This window comes from Nomascus leucogenys, chromosome 18 (genome assembly GCF_006542625.1).
Source record: "Nomascus leucogenys isolate Asia chromosome 18, Asia_NLE_v1, whole genome shotgun sequence".
Classification (NCBI taxonomy): Eukaryota; Metazoa; Chordata; class Mammalia; order Primates; family Hylobatidae; genus Nomascus; species Nomascus leucogenys.
This window is the reverse complement of record NC_044398.1, coordinates 43,672,912-43,688,352: the sequence shown is the minus strand read 5'-3', so window position 1 is coordinate 43,688,352 and position 15,441 is coordinate 43,672,912. Positions and strand designations below refer to the sequence as shown.

General features: G+C 43.9%; 1 protein-coding gene across 14 annotated transcripts in view; it reads right to left on the bottom strand.

The window, feature by feature from the left end:
* WASHC2C (WASH complex subunit 2C) overlaps positions 1-15,441 on the bottom strand; it is a 65,541-nt gene that overhangs the window by 26,845 nt on the left and 23,255 nt on the right. For 7 of the 14 annotated variants that reach the window (XM_030797708.1, XM_030797711.1, XM_030797715.1 and 4 more), the window contains 10 exons: positions 15,339-15,426; positions 14,640-14,711; positions 13,487-13,605; positions 12,957-13,014; positions 11,685-11,744; positions 11,114-11,293; positions 9,132-9,259; positions 6,861-6,947; positions 2,777-2,878; positions 420-551 (listed from right to left, as the gene is read on the bottom strand). In XM_030797708.1, coding sequence (XP_030653568.1) covers positions 420-551; positions 2,777-2,878; positions 6,861-6,947; positions 9,132-9,259; positions 11,114-11,293; positions 11,685-11,744; positions 12,957-13,014; positions 13,487-13,605; positions 14,640-14,711; positions 15,339-15,426 — 1,026 coding nt within the window. Of the gene's footprint in view, positions 1-419; positions 552-1,605; positions 1,831-2,776; positions 2,879-6,860; positions 6,948-9,131; positions 9,260-11,113; positions 11,294-11,684; positions 11,745-12,956; positions 13,015-13,486; positions 13,606-14,639; positions 14,712-15,338; positions 15,427-15,441 lie in introns of those variants that run through there. The other 7 variants (XM_030797712.1, XM_030797714.1, XM_030797717.1 and 4 more) reach the window with 4 other exon arrangements.

The window sequence follows — 15,441 nt, the reverse complement described above, 5'->3', positions numbered from 1 at the left end:
GACAGCATAAAATTGACACAGGATTTCCTGTTTCTCTGAGTTTTCCTTTCTGAAGGCTCCTGTGTCTGGTAAAACTTACCTTAAGTAAACTTGCACACTCTTCTCTGGTTAATCTGTCATTTGTTATAGGGAACTTGACCATGAACCTAGCCATGGGTGAGAAATCATTTTTCCCCTAGCCGGCCTAACTCATTTGAAGGAGTGGGAGTCATACTTATTCCTAACCAATTTGAAGAGATTCATCTTTAAATTGATACATTACATTAAATGTCTTCCTTCAGAAAAGACAATCTTGTGAACATCGCCTTTGGTGACTGAACATCAAGAGATATAAAACAGGTAGAAAAAGACTTGGGATGGCTTTAACTCTTAAATCCCATGAAATAATCCCATCTTCTTTAGGAGAAACCTCAGCTCACCTCCTCATCACTGCTGAACAACAGGGCAGATGCTTTCTTTTTGGAGAGCTCGGAGGGTTTTGCTTTCTCTTCTCTCTGAGCTTGTAGAGACAATGTCTGCTTCTTAGCTGCTGTACCCCCAAAAAGATTATCCTAGAAAAGCAAATGGCAGAAAGGTAAGACAACTTTATAAACAGAAAACATAGGATGTCCTCCTACAGCAAACTGTTAGGAAGTCAGTCTCCAGTCAGGTATACAAATAACACCTCCGGCGGGGAAAAACCACAAAATGCTAGTAAATCCCAAACTACAGCCTTTTCTCACTGCACCCATAGAAGGGAAAGAGATTACCATACAACTCGAAGGCAGAACAGCTGCGAAGCAGCAGGAGGACAACATGCGAATGAAATCACGAAGTACAAGGAGAAACTGAGCCCCATCCAGTCACCCTGTGGGCAAGTGCCTCTCTGCTCATTTCAGGGGGTTACAGCCTGCAACGGGCATGGGAGCCCCCTCAGCAACCAGAAACTCACACTGTCCTCTCCACGAATGAGAAACCAGAACAATGGCTCAAAGGAGAGAACTGGGGGTCTGTCTCCACTCCTTTACAGGTCAGAAAGACATACACCTGGGATGGAGGGAAGGCATGACTTGTGTTTCTCATTAGTTTCAAAGAGATTACACAAAGTGGACAAATAGTTTTCTAAATAAAATTGCTAGTGTACTAAGTTTAATGGCATTTGTAAATTCTTCTGTGGTCAAGCACTCCCCAAAAGTTATATTTATTAAGGTGCTTTTATTCAGGTAAGGGGAACAAAAGCATCACAGGGCCTGAGTCTGAGTTAGGATGGACAAACTCTTAACAGCAGGTGAACAGCCCTGGAATGTGAAGATGGATGAAGGGAGTGTCTTCCTGGATGAAGTCTCCTTTAAGGAGAGTGCGGTAATGTAGGACAGGCCAGGAGAATAATGAGCTGGTGTCCATTGGGGATACTAATGACAGAGCTCACATTCACTATGCACTTACTATGTGCCGGCACTCTGCAAGAGCTTCACACTAGTAGTTACAGCTGCCACAATGACCCTACTCACTGTTAAGCCACGTGAGCTTAAGGAAGGTTAAGTTATTTGCCCCAGATCCCTGGTTTGCAAGTGGTGGAGCTGGGATATGAACCCAGGGGTCTGATGGCAAAGCCTGTGAGCTCACCACTGCCCAGTACTGCATAAGAGTTAAGGTTTGGGTTGTCTTCTCTCTTATTTCTCTTCCCCACTGTGCTCTCTCCATCCAGGATGGGAAAGAAAGGCAATGGTCAGGACATGGCTGCCTTCTCCTTTGTATCTCCACTGGATCCAAAACATTCTTGTAGTCATTGGGTATACGTTGATCCATCCTCTAGACTAAAGTACAGCTGACCCTGAATGACACAGGTTTGAGCTGCACAGGTCTGCTTCTACACAAATGTTTTCTCAGTAATATGTTGAAAATTTTTTTGGACATTTGCAACAATTTGAAAAATCTTGCAGACAGACCATGTAGCCTAGAAATATCATTAAAAAATAAGGAAATGCTAGATATGTCAGAAATATAAAAATATATAAATAGATACTATACTATTTATATGTCAATCACCTGTTTATGTTATCCATGAGGCTTCTGGTTAACAGTAAGCTATTAGTTGATAAGTTTTTGGGAAGAAAGAAGTTATATATGGATTTTTCACTGCAATGTGGAAGTCAAAATAACCTCCACACTGTTAAAGGGTCAATTGTATTTCTCAAAGGCAGATTTCTAAAAATAAAACCTGTAGATTTCACTCCATATGAACTGTGTGAAGAGGCCGGGCAAGGTGGCTCACACCTGTAATCCTAGCCCTTAGGGAGGCCGAGGCAGGCGGATCACCTGAGATCAGGAGTTCGAGACTAGCCTGGCCAATATGCTGAAACCCTGTCTCTACTAACAATACAAAAATTAGCCGGGCGTGGTGGTGCGTACCTGTAGTCCCAGCTACTTGGGAGGTTGAGGCAGGAGAATCACCTGAACCCGGCTGTAGTGAGTGAAGATCGCACCACTGCACTCCAGCCTGGGTGACAGAGAAAGTCTCCAACACACACACACACACACACACACACACACACACACACACACACACACAAGAACTGCATCAAGAATCTAATGTCTTCTCCATTGCACAGCTAGGAAAATATAAGGAAGAAGTCACTGAAATTAAAAACAGAAATATTTTTGTTATATAAACTTCAGGTAGCCTGACTGCTTCCCTACCACCTTTTGCTAGTGTATGAGCCTCTGGGTAGAAAGTTACATCAACAACCGTTTTCTCCTAATCTAAATTATCTAGTGTTGCAATAACAATGTTTACCTCTTCATCTTCATCATCAAACAGGGAAACCGACGTGGGGAGCTTGCCAGGCAGCAGAGATGCACCTTTTAACTTACTCGCACTTTGAGAAGAAAACAAATCCTGCTGGATTGAAATTAAAGTTGCTGGTTAACAGGAATATCAGTTTTTAAAATATCAGGTCAGTATAAGACACAGGTCACTCAGACATGATAGCTGCCATGTGTCTAGGCTTCTTTCCTTAGAGGGAAGGTGGCTCAGACAGAGTCCTTAAAGGGACAGGCCTCAGGGTCTGTGTAGGGTGTGTGCAGTGGCGGTAAGGAGGAGGAGAGCTACAGGATCTGGTGGCCTCGCAGAGCCCAGGGGCTTCTGTATTCCCACCTTAATGACAGAAGGCAGGAAGAAGTTTTCGAATCAGTTTCCTATCCCATGCTAAAAAAATAAATATATAAGCATGGCTTCCCATTACTGTGTAAAGAATCAGAGACTAGACAGGGTCAATAAAGAAACAGGGGCTGGATGCCCAAATTAATGGAGCTACAACTATTTTATTTAGTAACACCCTTCTCTCCTAAGATTATGACTTACTTCTTTTTCTTTTTTGAGACAGAGTCTCGCTCTGTTGCCCAGGCTGCAGTGCAGTGGTGCGATCTCGGCTCACTGAAAGCTCCGCCTCCTGGATTCATGCCATCCTCCTGCCTCAGCCTCCTGAGTAGCTGAGACTACAGGCGCCTGCCACCACGCCCGGCTAATTTTTTTGTATTTTTAGCAGAGACAGGGTTTCACCGTGTTAGCCAGGATGTTCTCCATCTCCTGACCTTGTGATCCGCCCGCCTCGGCTTCCCCAAGTGCTGGGATTACAGGCTTGAGCCACCACACCCGGCCGACTTATTTCTTTTAAATAAATACAAATGAAACTTTTATTTTTAAATGTTTCCTAGTCTACTTAGCTTAACTATAGGTATATGATGTTGCAAACCACGATAAGACCTGATAGATTCTAAAGAAACTTTCAGCCCGGCGCTGCGGCTCATGCCTATAATCCCAGCATTTTGGGAGGCTGGGGCAGGCAGATCACCTGAGGTCAGGAGTTCAAGACCAGCCTGTATTAATTTTGTAAAAATTCAAAATTAGCCTGGCGTGGTGGTGGGTGCCTGTAATTTCAGCTACTCGGGAGGCTGAGGCAGGAGAATTGCTTGAACCCGGAAGGCGGAGGTTGCAGTGAGGCAAGATCCCACCATTACACTCCAGCCTGCACAAGAAGAGTGAAATTTCATCTCAAAAAAGGTAAAAAATATAAAAATCAAGAAATTTTCAAAATGTTATAAAACATCAGCTTATCCTGCAAAGAAAGACCTGCAAGTTGAGCTACATGAAGTAGAAACATAAAATGGAACATCTATTCCCTTGGGAAGAGAAACTTCAATACACAAGAGCCGAACAATTAAATAGGATGAGAACATATTTTCTAAGACCTCTTCGGACAGTTTTTTTTGTTTTTTTTTCTTAAATTATGGGGTCGATGTCTACTCCTAAATATAGACCTAATGAGTTCACTAAGTGAGATCTCCTCCACACAGTGGTTTTCCCCTGTGCTCCCCGGAGTCCCATGGGTTTATTTAGATAGAAGAGGCCACATGGGGGATTCCAGGCATCCCGTGCCCCTCCTGCATGTTACACAATGGCAAGAGAAAGGGTTCTGCTGCTTTAAGAAAATGGAAGTAAACCAAAGCAAAGAACAAAAACAAATGTCAACATCACAGCTTTGGACCCTTAACTAATACCTTTCTTGGTACTGCAAAAAAAAGACACTTCCATTACCTCAAATATGTTCCCCCAAAATGACTTCACAGGGCAAGCTTCAGCCTCACACTTGAGATATAGAGAAAGGAGTCAGGATGCATTTCTTCGGGTCCAAAGCTTTAACTCTTAGACTGCCTTAGTTTTACTTCTCCTTGCCTCAGAATCCCAACAATATCCAATAAAAACATTCACTCTATTATGACACACATGGGGCAAAGCCTTTGGTAGGGTCTGAGAGTTCATTTACACTCCCACCATCAAGAAGGGGAGCCTACGGCCCCTCCCCATGAACCTGGATGGGCCATTGTGACCATCTTGACCAACAAATGAAGCAAAAGGAACACCGTTGACTTCCAAGGCTGGAACACAGAAGGCGACATGGCCTCCACCTGGCTCTCTCTGAGGACTCTCCCCTACAGCTCTGAGCCAGCATGTGAGAGGCCCAGCTTCCCTGACTACATGCTGGGAGCCACACAGGGCTAGGGAGAGATGTCCCAGGGGCCCCAGTTCCCAGGTACCAGACATACGAATGAGGTGATCCTCAGCCCAGCCACCTTCAGACACAAGAGACCCTCAGTGACAACGGCCTAGCTAAGCCCAGTCAACCTCTCGAACTGTGAGACAACAAAACTATGGGTGTTATAAACCGCTAACTTTTGGAGTTACTTGTTTCATAGCAACAAATAACCAGAACACCTCGTAAGTCACTGCAATTGCTCACATTTGGTTTTCTTGTCTAGTCAACAACTACTGGATGGCTTACAACATGCCAAGCACTGGTATTAAGGACAGGGTGTCAGGGATACAAACAGGGAATAAAAAGTCCTGCCCTCGTGGCACTTACTTTAGTGGGAAGTAGAGACAATGAATAAGTAAATAGACATTGTCCCTGGCAACACGTGCCATGGTAAACAGTGACATAGGAAAGGGGACCAGGAGCACAGGGTGGTGTGTGCTAGCAGGCTTCCTGTTGTGCGTATTTCATCAGGGAGGCCTCACAGAGAAGTTGAAGAGTGAGGAAGCAAGCTGGATTCTGGGAACAGCACTCCTCAGAGTGGCAGAGGCCGGTGCAAAGACCCCGAGGTACAGGTGTGGGTGACGCACGGGATCCATGACATGAGGATAAGATGGTGGAGGCCCCATCATGCTGTTTCTCAGGGGTCAGGGTTGTGATTTAACTGGACTTTGGTTAATTCCCATGTTTTGTACACTCGCCTTCAGTGAAATAATAGCCTGAAAGGTATTCTTTACATCAAGGGCAATCACTCTACTTCCAAAGGGTTCCATGTTCATCCTCGCTGTGAGTGCAAAGCCCGACCATGAGAGCCTAACCTAGAGCCCACAGTTTCTTGAAATACATGTAAGTTTCTGCCATGTCCACATCTTTTTCTGTAAAAGGGGCTTATTACTTCCCGTTACCTTCTCATACAGTTCTCTGATCTCCTAAAAGGCCAACTTAAAATTGTATCTAAGACAACCTAGGCCTGAGAGACTCAGGAAAAGCAGTGAAATTCTGAGAGGTGGTTCTAAGGTTCCTGGAGAGACCAAAGCAACCTGTGAACCAGGGTCCCACAGGCTGTTAGTGGTCTCAGTCTCGACAAGACAGATGGCTATGCCAGAACCCATCTGCTACAGCATTAAGCCACGGTCTAGTTAGTAAGAATGTGAATAAAGGAAGTAGCATGGTGACCTCCACTCTGGTGCAAGCTCCTCATCACATCGTAAGCCCATTAACAGTTTACAATCTGAGCATCCTAAAAAGAGAGTATTCTCATCCCAGGAAATGTAAATACAGTCCAACCCAAAAGTGAAAAGTATTGTAAACATATTGTTTTCTAAAGACCCTGTGCTCTCAAGAGATTATTTTTTATTCATGTATTTATTTTGAGACAAAGTCTCGCTCTGTCACCCAGGCTGGAGTGCAATGGTGTGATCTCGATTCATTGCAACTTCTGCCTCCCGGATTCAAGTGAATCTCCTATCTCAGCCTCCTGAGTAACCGGGATGACAGGCTCGCACCACCATGCCCGGCTAATTTTTGTCTTTTTAATAGAGACAGGGTTTCATCATGTTGGCCAGCCTGGTCTCGAACTCCTGACCTCAGGTATCCGCCTGCCTTGGCCTACCAAAGTGCTAGGATTACAGGCATGAACCACCGCTCCTGGCCTCTAGAGATAATTTTTAAAGAACTGGAGTACTTAACAAAAAGTCTTATAACTCTATTGAGAAAAACCTGATTCAGAAATAGTTTCTATGTCATATCCATAGACCAACACCCACAACTAAGAAAAGAATTCCATACCTCAGAGTCCTCCTCATCTGAAAATAAGCCTTTTTGAGTCTTTGTTTCTGACGAGGGCTTGAGATTTTTGCTGGAAGGTAAGGTAACCTTTGTGGCGGGGGGGGAAGAAAAAAAGAAAAAGAAAAATTAAGCATTAACACATAAGATGCCCAGAAAGGAGGGTTTACTCAATCAACCATTTAGAAAACGCACAGAGTCTCTGCTGTGATAGGCAACAAACCAAGGGGGCTGTTAAGAGAACAGCAAGACAAAGAGAGGACACATCTGGTATATCAGGGAGCATGACACACTGCCTGGGTCAATGGGTGCACAGATGGGACATATGCAATGAGAGACAGCATGGAAAGGCAGGCTGCCTGACAGGCCCACCAGGTTCTGAATGCTGGGCCTTAGGTGGTCGGCAGGAGAAAGTCAGGGTTTCACAGCCAGGACATGACATGATGAGACAAACTGTAGAAAGAGGAGGGACCAGCCGTGCAGGACAGCAGTGAAAGGTCAAGCAGTCAGAAGGGCTTAAAGACTGCTGGGGACACACACACTGGCCAAATGCAGGTCAATCTGAGCATCAAAAAGAATGATGGTCTGGCCAACATGGTCAAACCCCGTCTCCCCAAAAAATACAAAAATCAGCCGGGCATGGTAGCGCACGCATATAGTCCCAGCTACTTGGTAGGCTGAGGCTGGACAATCGCTTGAACCCAGGAGGTTGAGGCTGCACTGAGCTGTGATTGCACCACTACACTCCAGTCTGGGCAATAGAGCAAGACCGTGTCTCACAAAAAAAAAAAAAAAAAAAAAAAGAAGAAGAATGATTGTAATGGATTATCACCTACACTGCAGAATGAATCTATGATCCCAAAGCAATACTAAAAATTGGGGAAGGAGAGGGAGAGAAAGAACTTCATTCAGAAGAATGCCAACTAATAAGAAATACAGAATTAAAAAAAATAGTAGTTTATGCCCGCTAACAGGTTAACTGAGTCAAGAAAAGATCATCAGTGGATTTTCAAAACACTGAGTAAAAGGCTGGGAGAGAACAGATATTCACACTGTGTTCAACTATCACTTTAGAGATCAACTTATCAATGGCAAAAGAGAACAGGGTACCTTTCCAATGAAGCAGTGTGGTGGGCACCCTAACAGCCAAGTGATAAACGTGTCTGAATGAGGCAGACAGTGGACCTGATGTGTGTTGGGAGGTGATCCACCTGGAAGCGCACAAACCTGTCTGCTTGTATTCTTGCCAAAACTGCTCACCCTGAATCTATTCATAGGAAAATAATCAAGCAAATTCACGAGACACATTCTACAAGACAAGTGGCTGGTCATTTAAAAAAAAAAAAAAGATGTGTGAGGTGTTGCTCTAGATTAAGGAGACCAAAGAGACAGGACAACCAAATGCAATGCAGACACACTGCCCGAATCCTGGGTTTCTTAAAACAAAAAAAAAATCAAAACCTAAAAAAATACTATAAAGCAGGGGTCTCCAACCCTGGGCTGCAGACCAGTCCATGGCCTGTTAGGAGCCGGGCCGCACAGCAGGAGGTGAGGTGAGCAGCAAGCATTACTGCCTGAGCTCCTCCTGTCAGATCAGCGGCAGCATCAGATTCTCATAGCAGGGCAAACCCTATTGTGAACTGTGCGTGCGAGGGATCTAGATTGCAGGTTGCACTCTCCTTACGTCCCTAATGCCAAAGACGTTTTGGGGATCGCTGCTATAAATGGCATTTTGGGGACAAGAGAGGAAATTACAATATAAACTATAGGTGAGATCATTTTAAATCTGTATTCTATTTGTTGGGGTGATTTTACAAAGACATTCTGCGGCAACTGGAGCAATTCTAATACAGACCAGATATTAGATTCTACTATAGAACTACTGTTAGTCTCACAGCTGTTGATAGTGGCATTGTGGTTATATGGAAGTCTTTTCAAGAGAGGCTTAATGAAATATTTAGGGGTAGAATGTCACAATGACTACATGGAAACAGTTCCATGCAGCAAACAGTTCAAACAACTTACATGAAAACAGTTCAGGAAAAAAATAGATATGTAACAAGGTTTACATCCATTAAGTGTTTGCCAAAACCCTAAGAACTGATCAATCTGGGTGGCAGTTATCTGGGTGTTCACTGCAATGTTCTTTCCACTTTCTGTTTGAAGTTCTTCAATATGAACGTGAAAGGGAACAGTACTTTCCTCTGGGTTCCGGACGAATTATTAAAATGCTGCAGGTCAATGCTCCTGCGTTAAGGCTTCCCTCCTGCTCACCTTGTTTTCTGCTCTTGCTTTATTTTCATCTGTCTGACTCACAGTGGCTTCTGGCAATGCTACGGCTTTTTCTTTGAACAGATCTCCTTCGTCGTCACCAAAGATATCGGCAGTGGATTGGACTTTGCCTTTAAAAAATACCAAGGCATAAAATGACACTAACGTCAAACATCCTATCACAAAATTCACAGATTAAAACATTCTTCCCTCCTGAAGAATAAACATAAAAAGTTATGTTGTTTCTTGATTAGGTATAAAGAAACAGTAAGTGGAACTATACTCTTCCCTTGGAATTTTTCAAAGAGCATAGTAGCAGCTCAGTTGAAAGACAGAACAGATAGTTTATCCACGTGGCTGACATGCTTATCCAAGTAGCCATCTCCTGTGCTTAGAGTAGCTTGGACTGGCTTACAAGGTGAAGAGAGATCTAGAGGAAGAAAGATCATTTAAGAGGGCCACCAAGTCAATCATCTAACCAATCTGAGAAATGAAGGCTTGGCTCCTGCTTTAAAAAAAATCAAACTGTACAAAAGCAGATAAAAGCAAATACTGAAATCCTCTCATAATTCCACCGTTCTACTCAAACAAGATGAACATTGGGAACAGTTCAGCATACATGCTTCTAATTCCCCCAAAGGATGTACTAATGAATTAACTTTAGCTATTGAGAAGATAATTTGAACAATGTGTCTTACCATTTGTGTTTTCCACTGAATGTACCTATAAAATATTCCCAAGTTAGTAAGCATAGACCCCTTTCTTTTTAACAGTCACACAACATTCCACTGAATAGAAGGGCCATAGCTTACTCTACTGATAAATATTCGGGAGGTTTCCAACCTTTCACCACCATAAGCACTGCTGTACTGAATGGGGCATGTGTTGCTGAAATGAGGTCACTGACTCATGAATGTCCGAAGAGACTAGGAGTTGTCAAAGAAAGTAGCATCAATTTACTAGTGATTCTAAATCACTTCTCAAAGATATCCACTAAGTGAGAGCCCTGTGGAGCTACAAAAAGCACTACTACCTTCATTCACTGTCATCTTCACTGAGACCTGCATGCATTCTGCATCTGTTTGCACTCTTTCGAGATTAACTAGGCTATCGTTTTCCCTCGCACTTCGGCTTCCATCCTTAACTTTCTACACCTAACACTGGAAAAGGACAGTAAGTCCAGACAGCCTGCTTCTAAATGCATTCTGGTTCCATCCATTCCTATGCCATCCTTTTTTATTTTTTCAAGTTGCTGAAAATCATGTGCACCTTAGGGATCTACCTTTCTTTACTGGAAGAGCAGTCAGTGGATCTAAGTCTTGCTATTCCAAGTGTGATCTACAGACCATGAAGCTTGCTGGAAATGTAAATTCTCAGGCCCCACCCTGGACCTACTGAATCGGAATCTTCATTTTGACAAAAGCCCCTGGGAGATTCATCTGCACATTTAAAAACAAATGATTTACAGGAATGATTTGAGGACACAGGACTTACATTTAAGAGGAAAAGAGAGGAGAATGCCAAAGTGGCCAAGGGGATGAAAACTCCATCATCTGAGGAAAGATCAAGGCCACCTGAGCTTTTTGGCAGAGAAAGGAGAAGCTGGGAAATAAATGGCCAGCACACAACATGCTGCTCATGTAATTAATTGACTAAGGTCAGCTGGAAGAAAGTATGATTAAAACTTTATAATACCAAAGGTCAGAACTGGAAATTGCAAGCAAAAATTATAGGGAAAAGGATTTCAGCTCTCCATAAGGAAAATAATCATAGTAATTAGCTTACAGAGCAGAAAAGATTGGTTCACAAAACAGACCTCCCAAGCACCACACCTAGGTAAGTACAGACACAACAACTCAATGACGGGAATGCTGGAGAAGGGATTCTGGTACTGTAAGAGATACAGAACTAGGTGAGCTTATGTTCTTTTTAGGTAACGTTCTTTTTCTGGCTGAAGTCCCAGAAACCGAGGCAGGAACACGTACCTGTTTTGGAAGGTTTGCTGCGGGGTGTCGAGAAAAAGTCGTCATCATCATCACCATCATCATCATCAAAGAGGCCAGTGGGAGGGGGAACGTAGGGGCTTTTCCTTGGAGTGGGCTGCTCAGGCTTCTGTGGCTCCTTCAGTGATGGAACGGAGGCAGCACCAAACACATCCATGTCTCCTGTGGGTGGAGGGACAAGACAGCCACAGCTGTGAGCCAGTGTGGGCCTGCTGAATTTACAGAAAAAAATTATCACCCACCAAAAACTTTTCATTTCGGTTAATCCACAAAATGCGCTAACAGGGCCCGATAGCCTCCATCCATTACTGCTACAGAATATCTCACAATGGAGAATCACCAGGTCACTCAAACACAAAAAAGTCCAAGGCCACTGAGCTCTAGGAGAATAAGAGCTAATATCAGTAAATGAGCTCTTTCTATAAGCTGCTCAAAGCCCTTTGAAGCTCCCAGGTACTTCCTCGTCTCCAGCCGGGCTTTAGAAGATGATAGTTTTGAAAATGAAAAAACAGTATTTGTGTAGTTTTTAGAAAACAAACCTAAGTTATGTTACCTAAAAATACAGAAACAGCTCCTGCTGGGATTTTCTTTCCAGGTTTGGATGATGAAGACTCTAGAATGAGAAAGCAAGGAGTAACCATTTCCTTGCTATTTTCTTCCTGAAATACGTGCAATGTAAAACACAGCTAGTACCAGACCATTTGAAACCACTTTTTCCTGAACAAGCCATTTTAAAATTCTGTAGTGTTTTCTTCTCTACCAATGTCAGGACTTTTTTTGGGGATTAACACAATCTGAGCTGTGACTCCAATGGAAGAGCGTGCTGACTGTCTTCAAGCCACAGCAGTGGGTCAGCTGGGGGACACCAACGGAGGTGGTGAGCACAGTTGGCAGAGGCAGGGACAGCATGACCAGGGCTCCCCCAAACAGTTCCACCTCTACCCATTCCAGTTGGATGAGAATGAACAAGAAGAACCGCAAAAACGTGTGAGTCATCAGTAAAAAAATAAAGACATAAGAGCAAAGGGGGAAACCAAGCAAGTCACTGATGCCAAAACGTGCACAGCAGAAAGCAGAGGAGAGCCAGGCTAGCAGCCCGCACAGCATGCACAAGGAGCGGCCTCCAAGGCCCAGCTCTGAGGCGTGTGCCCGAGACTCGGCGCTTAGAATCACTAATTCCCAAGTCCCGAGAACTAACACAAACCTATTGAGTAACATTTGTAGGTTAAAAATATATATTTCTGTGTTTTTAAAAAACTGCACCAATGGGCCAGGTGCAGTGGCTCATGCCTGTATTCCCAGCATTTTGCGAGGCCAAGGCGTATGATCACTTGAGGATAAGAGTTTAAGACCAGCCTGGCCAACTGTCCAACACGGTGAAACCCCGTCTCTACTAAAAATACAAAACAAAAAAACAAAAACAAAAACAAAAACTGCACAGATGATTTTAATGCACACTCGGTTGGGGAAATTACTGGTCTCCAACTTATATACAGAATGTTAAAAATGTTTCTTTAAATTAAACTTCATTCGGTGAAAACCATCCTCAACATTGCTCTAGGGTGCTTTTCTTGTCTGACGTTTTATGAGTTCTCTCCTAACAAAGAGGCAAGACTGTGATATGGGTTTACAGATGGTACTCTGTTTTTTCCAAGACATGAATTAGTGAAGATGAATTCCTTTCAACCGGACCACAGTAAAAACAATAGCTTCCTGCTTAACACAGAAACAAGGCTTGGGAACAACCTCAGGGTTCCATCTCCTAGTGAGAAAGACAGTTTCGGAACTCTGCACACCGAGACGCAGCTGACCAGCCCCAGCTTACCCTCCTTAACAGAGGCTCCAGCTTGCCGATCCTGCGGGGCTTCCGTGAAGAGGTCACTCTGCTTATAATAAGGTATATGACAAAGAATTCAAAATACCAGGAGAAAGCATAGCTGCATTTGAGGATTTCTAAGGAAAAATAACCTACAAGATTTAAAGCTACGTATTTACTACTCTGCCAGAAAATCAGTTGCAAAGTGATAACTATGGCAAAATCAGACCCTAAAATAATTTAGGCCTGTCCAGGAATTAAAAACAAACATGGAAGACTACAGATAAGGCAAGAAACAATCACCTAGTAATTATTCACATTAACACGTGCACATCTTCTCCTCACCTAACAAAGGATAGAAGGATACAGTATTTCTCACTCTGTGGTTCTTAGTTCAAAATGTCCCAGAATATGAAAATAGAAGCAACTTCCAACTGAGAAGCTGTTTTTCCCCCACTAAACAAACAAAGCCTATTTCTTCCCTGTGGACCCCTGACACAGCTAGCTGCAGGGTGTGTTGCTGGGTGCCATGGACTCACCTCCTCGTCCTCATCATCAAAGAGCCCCTTGCCCCCACTGAACAGGCCGCCTCCAGAGCCAAATGGCGAGAAGTCCTCGTCGGTCAGCTTGGGGGGTGCGAATAAGTTATCCTCTTCATCTAGCAAACAGAAAGCAATGTTTTGCAGGGAGTATTAAAGATGGGTCTAGAACTCAAATTCCCGGGTTGGCATCTGCAATGTCTCCAAACTGGCATGGAGTTTATCTGACCCTATTTAACAAAGTGTGAGGCAGTCTGATGAATTTCCCACTAAACCCCTGGCATGGTCCACTGATGCCCTAAAAAGGCTCTCGGGGCCCCCACTCTCAAGTCTGTCAATGTCTGCAGCAGACAGCATTCAGTCTCTAGGCCAGCACCCTTGATCTACATTTACTCTGAAGCAAGCATTCGGGTCAGATACCACATTCAAGACCCATTCCCCAACCAATCTGGGGGAAGGAAGGGCAGAATAAACAAAGGGATCTACAAACTGACACAGAGACAAGTCTAATGTAATGGACGTGGCTGTTTACAGGAAAAGGCCTGGTGTATCCTTTATTGAAAACAAATGCTAGAGATTCCTAAGTTTCTATACTTCTAAGAATTCTAGAAAGACAAGGAATGATTGCTGTAAAATCTAATAAATCAAATCTCTACAGGAATTTTTACTCCACACCCACATCTCCTCCCAGCACCCCAAAACATGCCTTCCGAGGCTTTTGTTTGTTTTTGACACGGAGTCTCGCACCATCACCCGGACTGGAATGCAGTGGTGCGATCAAGTCTCACTGCAACCTCTGCCTCCCAGGTTCAAGTGATTCTCCTGCCTCAGCCTCCCAAGCAGCTGGGACTACAGGCACCCACCACCACGCCAAGCTAATTTTTTGTATTTTTAGTAGAAATGGGGTTTCACTATGTTGGCCAGGCTGGTCTTAAACTCCTGACCTCGTGATCCGCCTGCCTGGGCCTCTCAAAGTGCTGGGATTACAGGTGTGAGCCACCGCACCCAGCCCAGAGGCTTTAGAAAAGTAAATGGAGACAGACCCATTGGGCAGCAGGAAAGCAGCATGTAAAGCAGTACTTCATGAATTATGTAAGCAACATTCCTGTGTCAACAGGCTCCTAAAATAACAGAATTGAGGGAAAAGGCCCACCGTCTGAAGGAGTTCTCCTTTCCTTCTTCTCTTTGAGTGTCTTCCGAGGTTTTGCTTCTCCTGAGGATAAGGCTTGAACAACAGTTCACAGTTTTAATAGTACTAAGTCCTCCCTCAGTATACACATCCTGGTTCTTTCCACGTCTGTCATCCTCATAACTCACAGCTAAGACCAAGATGTCTGCCTTTCATCTCAGCTCCACCAGAGCACTGAACCCCCTGGCCCTGCCCACAGTGGGCACTCAAGAGTCTCTTTGTAAGGCAGAAGGCTTCTGCTTTCATACCAGGCTCACGTGCATAACAGGATTGTATTTGTTGAAAGAATTATTACGTTATCTTTATACTTTGTTATATAACTAGAATATGCTATATGGCACATTCTTATGTGCTCAAAATATAGGAGTAAATATTCAGCCAGGAATTCTTAAGCTGTTGCCCATGGTTCTCTGGAGTTTCCATTAATCCCCTGAAATTATATGTAAAGTGTTATCTACATGTGTACATGTACGTTTTTCTTGTGGGTCCACAGTGTTCAGTTATCTAAAGAAGCCCATTAACCAAAAAAGGAGTAAGTGCTACAATTTAAGCCTCTTCTGCCGTAGTAATTCCTACTAAAAAGGGAAATCCACCTTTGGTGAAGCCAGCAGAGGGCCCTGCACTACCCCTCCCCCACTCCCCGACAATGTGGCTGGGGCTCACTTGTGGGCTCCTCGTTGACTCGGCCCAAGGTATCCCCCTTGATGCGGGCAGCCAGCTCATCTGCAAACGATGTAGGCCTGCTTCTTTTCTACAGCAGGAGAAA